The 14030-nt window shown below is 29.6% G+C and overlaps 1 protein-coding gene across 2 annotated transcripts in view; it reads right to left on the bottom strand.

Moving 5' to 3' along the window:
- Positions 1-14030, bottom strand: part of LOC127288748 (WD repeat-containing protein 26) — a 61459-nt gene that overhangs the window by 24882 nt on the left and 22547 nt on the right. Inside the window, exons 2-6 of one of the 2 annotated variants that reach the window (XM_051316386.1) lie at positions 11785-11979; positions 10150-10309; positions 9902-10072; positions 9638-9811; positions 9374-9559 (exon numbers count right to left, since the gene is read on the bottom strand). In XM_051316386.1, coding sequence (XP_051172343.1) covers positions 9374-9559; positions 9638-9811; positions 9902-10072; positions 10150-10309; positions 11785-11979 — 886 coding nt within the window. Of the gene's footprint in view, positions 1-9373; positions 9560-9637; positions 9812-9901; positions 10073-10149; positions 10310-11784; positions 12022-14030 lie in introns of both variants that reach the window. The other variant, XM_051316385.1, reaches the window with a different exon arrangement.

The raw sequence follows: 14030 nt of genomic DNA, 5'->3' as shown, positions 1-14030 counted from the left end.
TTTATTTGTTCATTTTATTATTTATTTTGTCTTTTACTGTCTTTTTACAATTTTCTGTTTTTTTTTATTTTATTCTTTTTACATTTTTATGTTATATTTTGTGTGTTCATCTGTCTTTTTACAATTTTATTTTTGACTTTGTTTATTTTACTTTTTATTTTATTTATTGACTTTTTATTGTTTTCTTTTCTGGTGTGCTGTTGATTCCGCTTGACATTGATTTTCGTTTTATTTTAAAACTGATAACGCAGGATGTCCGCAGGAATGGACGAAGTCGCTTTTGCGACAGAGTTGGAGCGCCACCCTTGAAGGCAAAAAAAAAATTGAATTCGCTCCATATCGTTCTGTAGAAATAAGGTTGAAAAACAAAATGTTTTTAATTAACATATGGAATAATTTATAAACTATATATCCGATTGGGTTCAAAGTTTTTTCATTTTGTTCAGTATCGCGAGGGGCACATTTTCAGAAAGTTTCACTCCAATCGGATTATTATTAACAAAGTTATTAAACAATTCAAAAAGTACCATTTGTAATGGTTTAAATTAAATAACTTTTAAACAAATAATCCGATTTTAACTTTCGACCCACCATTTTGCAGATAGTTTTAATACCTTTTCTTTTTAATAACAACTTTGTCCTGTAAAATTTAAAAGAAAGCAACGAGCACCAAAAAACCACGTTTTACTAACTTTGACCATTGTTTATAACAATTTCTGCAACCGGAAATCGAGAGCAAACTATGGGGTCTTTATACTACTCCCGTAAACTACCATAATCCATTTAGAAAAATCTGTAAGCAATTAGTGGCACTTTTTGTCTTTATTGACTGGCCTATATATCCTGACACGTAAGGGGGTATTTCCTTGAAAAGGGCATGTTTTCGTAAATTTGCTTTTTCTCAAAACAACGTTTTTTGACCTGTCGGACATTATAAAAGAAAAACTATTGCACCGATTAAGCTCACATTTCTATGGCATACATATACCACTATCGTCGGAACTAGAATCATAATATTTTCACAACGCCCCTAACGAAAACTGCACTTTCTACAGCTCTGTGGAGCTTCGAAAGTAGCCTTGATTATACAAAATAATTAGCGCGCGATAATTTTAAAATATGTCTCTCAACTTAATAACACTTAAATATTATAATATATTATTTTCCTTTGTTATTAATACATAATTTATAAAAAAGAAAAATAAACATAATTACAACTGTAGGTAGTGAAAAACATTGTTTTTGAAGAAATTTTTTGATGATTTTTTTTTAAATTCATGATTTACAGAATGTAAGTTTTTAAATTACCATTTCAGTGTCTATTTTAAAAGACTGAAAATTTTTTTTTCATTAACTTCACATTATAATTAACAATTTATCAGAAATTTAAATAATTTATCTAAAAAGTTTATAAAATAGAGATCCTAAATAAAATCCAATGATAAAGTATTTTATCAACAGACTATAATCAATTATAAGCAAATTAGGACGTAGTACCATAAAGTTGAATATAATTTAAAAATAAAAAAAGCAGAAAATGATTAGTGCAAGAGAGATTATAGCGGAAATCACTCTCTCTCTCTTATTTCATATTCATAAATTTTTTCTTTACATTTTGAATCGATATGGGATAAAAAAAGCATGAAGAAATCAATTCATTTTTTAAAATGAAATGAATAAAATGGTAATTGAAAAAGGAACAGAAGCAACGAAGACGGCTAGTTTTGAAAAAATATACAATTTAAGGGAGGATAACAATGTGACCGGTCAATAAAATCGATTTTTTCTTTTTTTGCATTTTTTATAGTGTAGGGTATTAAGATATTAGTCGCGTAAAATGATGATGATAAAATTCATTTATAACTTTTAAACATGTTCTCCCTCATTTTGAAGCATGAAAAAAATCATGAATGTTGTTTATAAGTCCTAATAAATCGATGGTTAAATTTTTGAGATTGCATTATTTTTTGTTTTCGAGATATTAATTAATTAACTAACAAAAGTTAATAAAAAATGAACTATTTCACGAATAAATAAAATTAGAATAATTTTAGAAATACCATTCCAATGCTTACCAAAATCCGTATCCAACGAGTCCTATATGAACTTTTTTGGATAAACTGGTGTTAAATTAATAATTAATAAAAAAATTATTTAAATAATTAATAAAATTTTTAAAAATGAAGTTAACTGTCAATTCATTTTTTATTTGTAAGATCATCTAATTCTTCTTCTTCTTCTTTTATTTATGGCTTTTTTCTATGCAATTGGCCAGATCTAGCAGCATATATATGTTTAGTTAGTGGCAATATTTATAGTTGTTATTTGATTGGTGATTGAGTTTCAAAAGCCGTATTGTTGGTATCACTACGTAATAAAGTGTTACATAGGCAGCATAGAATCATAGATATTATGTGCACTAGATGTAGACTGCGCGCGCAAGCGCGCGCCTTTTAAGTTGGTGTTTCGTGCTTGACCAGAAATAAGTAAAAAATTATTCATATTGCAAATGTCAAAATGTGTTATGATTGAAAATTAGTCAAAAGTTCAAATTTTCTAGAAACGTCGTGGAATTTAAAAAAAAATTTAATGAAACTTTTTAATGCCTTCATGGAACTTCATAGAAACTTAATGAAACCTTCTAGAATCTTTACAGAACTTTCTAGACAATTCATGGAACTTTTCATTCATGAAACCGTGTAGAGTCTTTATGAAACTTTCTAGAACGTTTTATGAAGCCTTTTAGTAATTTCATAAAACCTTCTACAATGTGCATGGAACTTTATAGTAACTTCATGAAAACTTCTAAAATATTCACGGAAATTTCTAGAAACTTCATGGAACTTTCTGTTCATAGAACTTTCCAGAGTTTTCATGAAACTTCCTAAAAACTTAATGGAACTTTTCAGAAACTTCATAAAACCTTCTAGGAACTTAATGGTACTTTCTTGAAATTTCATAGAACTTTATACCTAGAAAGTTCGTAGAACTTTTGAAGAAACTGAATGAATAACCTTTTAGAATCTTTATGGAACTTTCTATGTATAAACTTCGTAGAACTTTTTGAAAACATAATGGAAAAATCTAGGAAATCTTCATCAAAATTTTTAAAACTTCATGAAAATATCTAGAAAATTCAGGAAAGCATCTAAAAATTTCAAGAAATCTTCTGAAATCTTCATAGATCCTTTTAGAAACTTGATGAAACTTTTTAGAAACCTAAAGAAATATTTAGAAATTATATTTCACCTTTTAGAAACTTTATAGAATTTTCTAAATATTTCATGGAATCTCTTAAGATCTTTGTTTATGAAGTAGAATATTTGCTAAAAAAATATTTACCTAAATATACACATTTTGAAAACCATCAAACCTAAGCAACTTTTCTTTATGAACCAAAAAGTAATAAATAAAAAATTAAAATCACAAACAATTTTTTTTAATTACAATGCTTTTATTATGGCGTAGAAAAGTAGAACTATAAAAATTTTAATAAAAGAATAAATGTCCGATAAAATATTTCAATTTATTGCAAATATTCATTATGGCAGATTACATCAAAATGAAACATGACAGTTTTAAATAGTTTGTCGAATTAATTAAAGGTCCAAGAAGAAATAATTCGTAAAAACATTCAAAGTTGTCTAAAATATTTGAAATCATTGAAAACATTCTTTAAACCATATTTAATGAAAAAAAATTTTCCAATTTTGAATGCTTTTACGAATTACTTCTTCCTGAACCTTCAATCAATTCGAAAATATATTCAAAACTTTCATGATTCATTTTGATTCAATCTGGCATAAATAATACCTACTCGCAATAATTTTAATTATTTTGAAAACATTTATTCTTTTATTGCAACTTTCAACAGTTATACTTCTATCTTTTATTTATCACTTTTTAGGCCGCCATAATAATAGCATTCCTATTAAAAAAAATTTGTTAAATTTAATTTGTTTAACTGGGGCGCATGAATAAGTTCTAAAATTAATTTGTTAGAATTCCCATTTGTTAGAATTACATTAGATAGAATTTTCTTTTAACCGAATTTTTACTTGACCGAATTATTATTTTACAGAATTTCTGTTCATCCGATTTTCTATATGACAGGATTTTTATATAACCGAACATTCAATTGACAGAACTTCTATTTGATCGCATTTTTATTTCTCACAATTTTCATAATACTCGATTTTTTGTTAAACAGAATAGCTATTTAGACAAATTCTTATTAGACAGAATTTTAATATAAAGAATTTACTTTTATCCTGAGTTTCATTTTTTATAATTATTATTTCACAGAATTTCTATTTCATCGTTTTTTCACATTACAGAATTGTTACTTAACCAAATATTCATTTAATAGAATTTCCATTTGATCGAATTTTTATTGTTAAATAAACATTTAAAGTAACTTCTTCACTTACACTTACACTGTTAATCTATACATTGTTAAATAAACATTCACTTAAATATTAAAATATAAAAATTTATCTAACAATAAGTTTCAGATGCATTGCTTCTTTCCATTGACTTTCGCGTATCGCTTTCAAAATAATAATGTACTTCATTTTGGTCGCAACTGAGACACCGAAGGATTTTAAATATTAGGTCGATAAAATAATACTTTAAAAGAAAAAGTGTTTTCCTATTCTCCTATAGAACGTATACTTAAACTTTCCATGTGTCGATAAAAAAGATCGTTCCTAAATTTCAAATTATCCTCTGAACGTGCTTTCATGATAAAAACTCAGAAAACAGAACGTGGATAAATAGAAAAAAAAGAATGTGTCTCACTTTAACGCGACGATGAAAGGGAGAAAAGAATCAGGTTCAAGATCCGACCAATGGGATACGCGTTACGTTACTCTTTAGAGATTTCTTATTAAGGATTGTAAGGCACATATCACAGTCCATAGTTGAAGCATATGAGAAGCAGCAAAACATTATGTTTGAGGTAGCGTTCATTGGTTGTTCCAGAAGAAATATGTCCAAGTTTGCATAAGAGGAGTGAGAGGTTGGAAAGCATAACGGTTGGAAGGGGGCTAGGGTACATAACATATATTACTTCTATGGCGCGAAATTTAAATTAAATAATCATTTTTATGTTTGAAGAACTGAAAAAAAGGTTAATCTCAATAATGTTCTCCTCAAATGGATTGAATATTAATTTGTCCAATGATGTTATAACACCATCAGTAATAGGTTCGATAGTATTTATTTAACCGAAAAATCCTGGCCTAGCATTTGAAAATAGGTGACACTCATTAAGAATATGAAAGAAAGACCTCTCAGATCCTCCGCATAAACATTGTCTAGGAATTGTCCAATTCATTCGGTCAAAATGTTCGGTAGTGCAAATATGAGATGATCTTAGTCTATTAATAAGACATATTAGCCTTCTGTGCTGTTTGCTGAACCCAGAAAACCAAAGAAGGGCAGTCTTGGAATTCACATATTGCAGGTATCTATTATAGGAAGCAGTGGGATAATTACAGTTATATGACCAGTTATGTTTACATGTGGAGTGATAATCATCACGCAAATATACAAAGAGATTTCTAATTGGTATTTCAACTTTTTTAAGGAAAGGAATGATTGAAGCTCTTTTCGCTGTTTGATCTGCAACTGCATTTCCCACAAGACCACAATGCCCTGGGATCCACATAAATTCGACTTTTTGGTTTAAATCAAACAAATATTGGAGTTGCGATAAAATACGGTAAGGAAGAGAAGAGTGATTTTGAGTTATTCTTTTATTTTCAATTATATTGATAACATCTAAAGATTCTGTTAATATGACTGCCTGTGGATATTTGTCAAAAATAATTTTTTTTAATGCATAATTAACTGCTAAAAGTTAAGTTGTGAGAGGACTTAAAAGAGAAGGTAAAGCGAGACTAAAATTATTATTATTTTGTGGGATGTAATATGCAAGACCAGTATTTCCATTTTTCTCGTTAAAAGACCCATCAGTGTATATGTGTGTGTATCCAATGTAATTTTCAGTTAGAAAATCCTGCAATAATTGGTATCTTTGTTCAGATTGCTTTAAGGTGTGACAAAAGTAGTATCACAGGTGACCTTTAGTTGATGCAAACCCCAATTAAAATCAAAGTACAAAGGTTTCCCAGGTAAAGATCCCAAATTCATTAAAGGTGCAACTCGAATATAAGTAGAAAAGATACCAGAATTATATATATAGGCTTTTGGTTTTTTGCCTATAGATTGTAGCCAAGGGTTAAGTAACGTTAAAGAATTCTTTATAGTCTTCAGACCTTCCTCGTAGTCTCGACAATCAGTGTAAAGGAATACATCATCAACATATATGCCAACCTTGATATTGGGTCCAACATGATGTAATATACGGCTTGTATAAAGATTAAACAAAAGGGGTGCAAGTACTCCACCTTGTAGAACACCTATTCCTGCGATAGATGGTTCTGTTTGGTCAGGAGGTAAGTAGAGGTCTCTTCTTGTTGTAAGAAAATTATCAAAATTTAAAATTCGTGAAGGTAATCCAAGTTCCGTTAATTGTTGAATGAGAATTTTAGGTATAACACAGTTTATGTCAAGCGACAAAGCCAAAACCGATTTGCCTACATAATATCACATAACACTTGCATAATATCAATAGTAACCATAGCAACACAGTCCATAGAGGATCGCGTTTTCCTGCATCCATATTGGCATGACGGGAGCCATCGATGATGATCAATTAAATATTCAAAACGAAAATGTACCATTTTCTCTAAAAGCTTACATAAATTAGAGGTTAGAGATATTGGACGGTAACCATTTCCACCCGGTTGGGGGATAAATGTCACTTTGGTTTCTCTCCACTCATCCGGGAATTCCGAGTACTTATACATATTATTAAAAACCCTAAGCAATAGTTCTAATCCAGCTTTAGTTAGTTTTTTAATTATTTTGTAAGAAATGAGATCCATACCCGGAGAGGTATCCTTAGTGCAAGAAGTAAGCGCTCTGCTTAAATGATCCATACAAAAAGGGAGGTTCATGATATTTTCCATATCTGAATCATCAGCATATGGTATTGTGATGGGAGGTAAGTCAGGTCGAGCAAGTTCATTTTGAAGATTGAGTAATTCGGGTGAGTTAGGATCATTATATACCTGGGTTGATTTTGCAATGTTACGAGAATTGAAAGCTCTGACCACACTCCAAATGCGCTTACTTCCATTGAAGGGTCAATAGAATTTTTTAATTTATAATGCAAGTTCAAATTGGGTATCTACAATGTGTATTCCACGGGTAAGCCAGTTATAATTGTTATCACAAATTCTCAATATTTAAATAATACATTAATTAAATTAAATTATTTATTTCTTTGAGAAATCCTTTAATCCATTAGTTTTATTATGCCTAGGAAATGGAGAACTAGCAACAAGAGAAGTAGATGGCAGTATGGGGCTGGTAGGATTGTAACGCGTTTTAAAATTTTCCCTTGGATCTTTGGACATTCCTTGTAACTTAGAAGGACTGTCGTGAGAGTTGTTAGAATTTTCCATTAATTCTTTTTCACTGTTAGTCGAAGATGTTCTGATAGGGCGATGAATACCCCTTCCAGCCAGCTAAAATTCTGCATCCAGAAAGCTAAGATTACGTAAGTAAGTGGTTCTGGCAACTTGAAATTCATATTTAAATATTGGGCATTCATTTGATGAGGCAAAATGCTTATTTTTGCAATTATTACATTTAGGGTTTGGGTTACAATTCTGGTACTGATCGGATTCATGCCATTCAGCACAAAATTTACAAATGGGGTGAGTAGATTGACATTGTTCAGCAGTGTGGTAAAATATTTGACATCTAAAGCAACGTTTTGGTGGAATAATTATAGGACTGACCTTGAACATAAAATTAATTATTGATACTGTTCTTGGAATATAAGTGGTGGAGAAAGTAATTTCAACCGAATCTATAGGTTTTTTATTATAGTCAGTCCTTCGTTTTAATTTAATAATATTGCTACTTGACTTAGGGTCAATGATTGTTGCAAGGTCAAAAATTCCCAAATCTAGGTCAATTGGTTTTATGTATTCCCTTTTATTAAAAAGTGTTGAAAGGGGGGAAGCTATATATCTAGATTGAGGATGTGCAAAATTTTCTAATAATTGATTAGCATCTAAAAAATTTTCACAGAATATTTTAACACTGTTAATTCCATTAGGGTAGATTTTAACATTTCCAGCAACAATATCGCGTATCATCTTGGCCAATGATATGGGACTAAATTTCCCAATATTTTCATTACGTCCAGCACACTTCAAAAAGACCAAGTATGGTGGTGGCATAATTTCCGAGTAACGCTGATTGTTGGGTGGATTAGATGCGAGGTAATTGAATAGTTATATTTGAATATTTGTGAGAAAAGAAAATTATAAGGAAAGCAAGCTGTAAATATATATTTTGTAGGCAAAAATTTAATAAGTTGTTTTTATTGTAAATGCGTGTAGTAGCATTTGTTTACTGTGATACCTTTAATAAAACTGCCAGAAAAAATCCATAATTTATTTAACTATTTATTGTGTCATATGCAATCCAATGTAAGCCAAAATCAATCTTATCCATGTATTACAAACTTTCCACATGCTAATATTATGTGTTAGTAAATCAATCCAAATTTTTACTTCGTATGTAATATTGCCACAACTTATTTAACATATATTAATAAATATTGTCATTAAGATAATTTTCACTGAATTTTAAAAACATAAGAACTTTTTAATATTTTAATAGAATTTAAAAGCAGGAAAAACAGTCCCGCAAACAAATATATAACAAAATACGTCTACGTCGTACAGTAGTCACGACGCGAATCATCATATAATTCTGTGTCAAATAACAGTACATTGTGCATCAGGGGATATAAGTGTGCTTTTATTTATTGACAGCGATGTTTGTTGAACGAGTCGTAGCCGAGGTGCTTATCGAAATCAACATCTAACGAGCCCTAAATGAACTATGTAACGATGTAAATCGTTATTTATATTGTTTGGTATCTGTCAGCGTTTTAGCCCCTCTCGATCAGTCAGCTGTTTAGTTTTTCGTGTCAGCGTGCCGTGAACATGTGTTCTAGCAGTTTTTCTGCGTGAGGATCTGCGCATGTTCGTGCCGCCTAACAGCGGTTCTACATGTATGCGAAGTTATAGTATATCTGCTTTCAGTTTACATACAAAAACTTGAATAATATTTATATATTATAATACTATTATATATAAATATAATAATATATATTATAATACTGTAGAAATGCGTTATTGTGTAGTTTCCAACATCATCACGATTTGTATATTTGTGTTTTTTGGTTAATTTAAGAATTAATAGAAATAATAAATTTTCTTACTGGATCAACGTCCCAAATAATAACTGTCATGTCCTTGGAGCCCGTCGCCAGTTTAAGACCATCAGGTGAAAATTTACAGTACCATACTTCATCACAATGGTCGTTAAGAATTTGTGTGGTATGACAAGGAAATTCTTCTTTGCTGCAACTATGGTCCACTAACAACGATGCACTTTCTAAACCCGACTGTAAAATAAAAGAGAAATATTTCACAGTGTTAAATTAAATGATAGAGTAATCAAGTATGAATTGCGCAATCCACACCTGACAATGTGTGACGTGGTATGTACACTGTTGATTTTGCATTTCTACAGCTTGACAGAGAAGAGAATGAAGGCGACGAGGAGGTAGCATAATTGAAGGAGGAAGATACCTTTGTAACCTATCCATCAAAGCAGCCCTTGAAGCTGAACCTTTGCCGTCCCATCCCGCTCGTGTCTATTAAGAGAAAAATCATCATTAATTACGAAATATCAATTAAATTATTTTCGTTAAAAATTTTACAAGGTAATTTAAATTTTCCTAAACCTGTAGTTCATCGCGATCACTGCACATCATGAAAGCTGATAGCTGATGAACGCGACCAGTATTATGCCCTAAAGGTGTTAGTTCATTTCTAAGAACTTGTAATGCTTCTAATACCAGACCCTCTTCAAGGTATTCCAGATACTTTTGTTCCAACAGCAAAAACTTCATTTCCTACAGAACGTCAATTAATATTATCATCTATTAATCCATACTCATGTGCTAAAATTATTTAAATGATCGAAGCTTACGACTAGACTTTGGCTAGCACCATTCAAAAAAGACTTAAGTTCGTTGAGATCATGATCGGCCTTATTCCAATCTCCATCCATAACATGTTGCCGAAATTTCGCGGCTGCTGGATGATCCAAACGACAACCTGATTCTTGCATTAGCAAATCCGCGGTTCGGCTAAAATACACAATTAGTTTCATACTTTTTCTAAAACCTCATAGTATATCATATTTCAAAGAAATCAATCAAACATTTCGATAATTTCGAAGATTCAAATGGAGATTCAAAATCTCATTTTCTTCATTTACTTTAATTATGGATACATTTTTTATATTCATAACTTTTCTTATATTCTTTATTCTACATTATTTATTTTTATCGTTTTTATTTGCAAATTGATTCGTATGGCAATAAACTACTGAACGAACACCGAAGTTTGCAACAGGCTAACGGCCATAAGTTCAGAACTTAACATTGTTAACCTCTTCACGGAGAGAAATAGATGGTACGGGGTGCTATCTAGATAGTACCAGGTATCATATTTGATCTTACATATACGGACATATATCTAGATTCTATCAGTTACTATCCAGATTGTACGGAGTAACATAACCATACTTTTTGTAACATTTTTGATAGTACCGAGTAGCATAATAATGGTACCGGATAACATCTATTTTTTACCATCTTAGGATCATAAGTTTTTACCATCTATTTATCTTCCTGTTGTTAACTTCCCAGAAGTTTTAAATATTCTCAGATTTTTAAGTTAACAGTGTTAACTTGCTGAAATTTATAAAGCTAAATTTGCCGAAAATTTTTTTAGTAAGTTTGCATAAATTTTACAAGTTTTATCTGATAAATTTAAAATTAAAAAAAAAATTTCTTCAACATGTATGTACTTTATTACAGCTATACCTTCTCTGTAGGCAAATGTAATTAAAAAATATTGCGCAGCCCTAGCTGCCATAGAAAACAACTGCACATGAAAATAGATTTTTAAGTTTACCATAGAAATTTTGTGTAAAATTACAAAGTAAAACTTCCAGCAAATTTACTTTTCTAACTTTCAACAAGTTAATAGTGTTAACTTTAAACTCTGAGAACGTTTATGCTTTTTTTCATTTATGCTGATATGAGTGAATATAACAAGAGGGACCTTCACGGAATCAAAACAAAATTCAGAAACACTTTTGATTTGCTTCTGATCGGAATATTAGAATCAAAAGTCAACTTTCTTTAAGTTTTGATTCCGAAATTAGAATCAAAAATCAACTTAGTTTTGATTCTGTTTGGTGAGCGTAAAAAAATCCATCAGATTACTTCCGGTTTTCTGATTGAAATAAATGAATTGGAATTTTTTTTAGTACGAAGAGTAATCTGACGGATTTTCGTTTCGTTCCCCAAACGGAATCAAAAGTAAATTATACTTTCGTATAGTTCAATAAACGGAATCAAAAGTACATTCTATTTTCGTTTCGTTTCAAATATCGAAAGAAACGAAATCAAAATTCTACTTACATGAAGGTCACTGATAAATAAACAATAAATTCAACTCTCTCTCATCAGAGAACATTTAAGACAGTCATAAATCGATGCAGAGTAAAGAAAATAGAGAAAAGTTTATTATAAAGTGAATGAAAAGCACATACTCAAGACCAACTGTTTTTAAATGTTGCCCAATAAGACGCACAATGTCTTGGTTTGTTTTGTCCATGACTTTCGGTAGTCCTAAGGAAGGGCTCGCTTCACCGTTGAGCCCATTTACATCGTTGTCCGTTTCTGTAGATATATTGCCATTTGTCTGAGGTCCACCAGAATCTGATGTCCCACCATTTTGCTGAGGACTGGAAGAAACAGGTCCACCATTAGAGGTTTGCTGCATCACTCTGTTTAAATAATAATTACGTTAATCTTTTTTCTATAATTCTAGTTTGAAAATTCAATATTTTAAACTTTTATTTACTCTTTATAACTTAAAGTGTCTAAAAATAAACATTTATAATTTGCATAAAAAATCTAAAACTTTTGTTTACAATAATTTTCATCTTCTTTTACAGATATCCCTAACGTTTAAAGTGGTACACAAATATCCGAAAGCATTATCATAGTTATATGTATTGATATAAATTATGTTCAAATTATTAGTTAATTTAGTCGAATTCTCAAGAGTTTCCATTTAATTTAAATCACGAAAATTACATTACACTTTTCTCTCTTTTTCAAGGGAAACGCCTCCTAATATCCCATCACGGTGTGTCCGAAGCAACTTTAATTGACATTGTTTTGTATGAGATTTTTTTGTGGTTTATTGTTCCCTAACCCCCTAAGTACCTTAGTGCAAGAACCAGACATAGATCCAAAAAGCAGTTGGGACTTGGCCCACGAAAATTTAAACGTACAGTTAAAAAAACGTTATTATAATTGAAGTTTACTGGAGATATACAGTAAGAAAAGCACAAGTGTAGTCATAGGAAAGCATGCGTTACGCATAAGTTTTTCTCACTCGCACTCATGGGCTGTGACTAACATGGTACTTTTCTTACTGTAGATGGGCGATTTCACGTGAGATTCCGTCGACCCTTTAAAATCGTCAAAATATATTTTTTTCTTGTTCTGTAGTGAAAAAAAAGAGATACGTATTTTTTTTGACAAATTTTTGAGTTATGAATTTTCAAAATTTCAGTTTTGTAAATGTAGATCTATTGTCAATGGCTGATAACTCGAAAAAAATGGATTTTTTAAATTTTTTCCGAGAAAAGAAAACTTTATACAATATAGAATTTTTGTATTTTCTAAAGTCCTGATTAATAAAGTATTAAATGTCCTTCAATTTAAATTGTACCACCATATTTACAGACTATCCAGGGTAAATGTGTGTCTGAAAACTTTTTGGATTCTGATGTTTATTTTATTTATTTATTTTTATTTATTCAAATTAACGGGACATGCCCTTTCCTACAATAGTACTTATTATAAACTAAATACAAAAGTATAATAAAAAAATGTTGAATAAAAAAAAATTGTATTTTTGTTTTCTATAAGTATTAATATATATATATCAAAGTATACATATATGTATATAAAAGCATATATACATGCGTATGTAATGTATCCTGACGCGGAAGGGGGTATTTTCTTGAAAAAGGACATGTTTTCGTAAATTTGCTTATTCTCAAAACAATTTTTTAGAATTTAGAAAACAAAGAAACGTTTAACGTCAATTAAGAAGAAGATAGCCATGGTTATTTTTTCTTGTCAAATATTGATTTTAATTGTCATGTTTATAAACAGTTAAATGTTAATGAATAACAGAAATAAAGACTTTAAAAATTCTGTTTAAAAACTATCGCTTTTTTAAAAAATTTTCAGTTATATAGCAAATAAAGTTATTATATTATAATGAAATAATAAATAATTAGTTTTAAAATAAATTATTATTGGTAAATTTTTAATATTTATTTGTATTTCACAAGTTTCGAGATTTTAAGATTTCTTAGCTAATATCAAATTACAACCTAATCTAAATTTATAGATAATTATGATTAAAAAATAATAAATTTCAACATTATTATTTTAAATATTTATCTCGTGAAGTAAAAAAAATTATTATTTCTTACGTTTATTAATAAAAAGTAATTTTTTAATATTATTAAAGTTTATTACTTCTTATTTAATTAAATATAAATAATTTTAGTCAAATAATCTGTTTTTTATAAAAATATTAGAAAACATCTAAAATTGATTAAAATTGTCTTGAACGCTTGTTTATCTGTTTATTGTTATCTATTTTTTATTAAAGGTTAAATGTTCTTTTATTTTTTTAATTCTAAAAAAAATCTACTTAGTAGTCAGAGTTGTGAGAGCAGCAGTCACGACTTCGAGCAAAGAATTTATT

The sequence above is a fragment of the Leptopilina boulardi genome, unplaced genomic scaffold (genome assembly GCF_019393585.1).
Source record: "Leptopilina boulardi isolate dan_hultmark-lab unplaced genomic scaffold, ZJU_Lbou_2.1 LbouV2_393, whole genome shotgun sequence".
NCBI classification, from domain to species: Eukaryota; Metazoa; Arthropoda; class Insecta; order Hymenoptera; family Figitidae; genus Leptopilina; species Leptopilina boulardi.
Note: the sequence above shows the minus strand (reverse complement) of the source record. Positions and strands in the feature narration are given on the sequence as shown.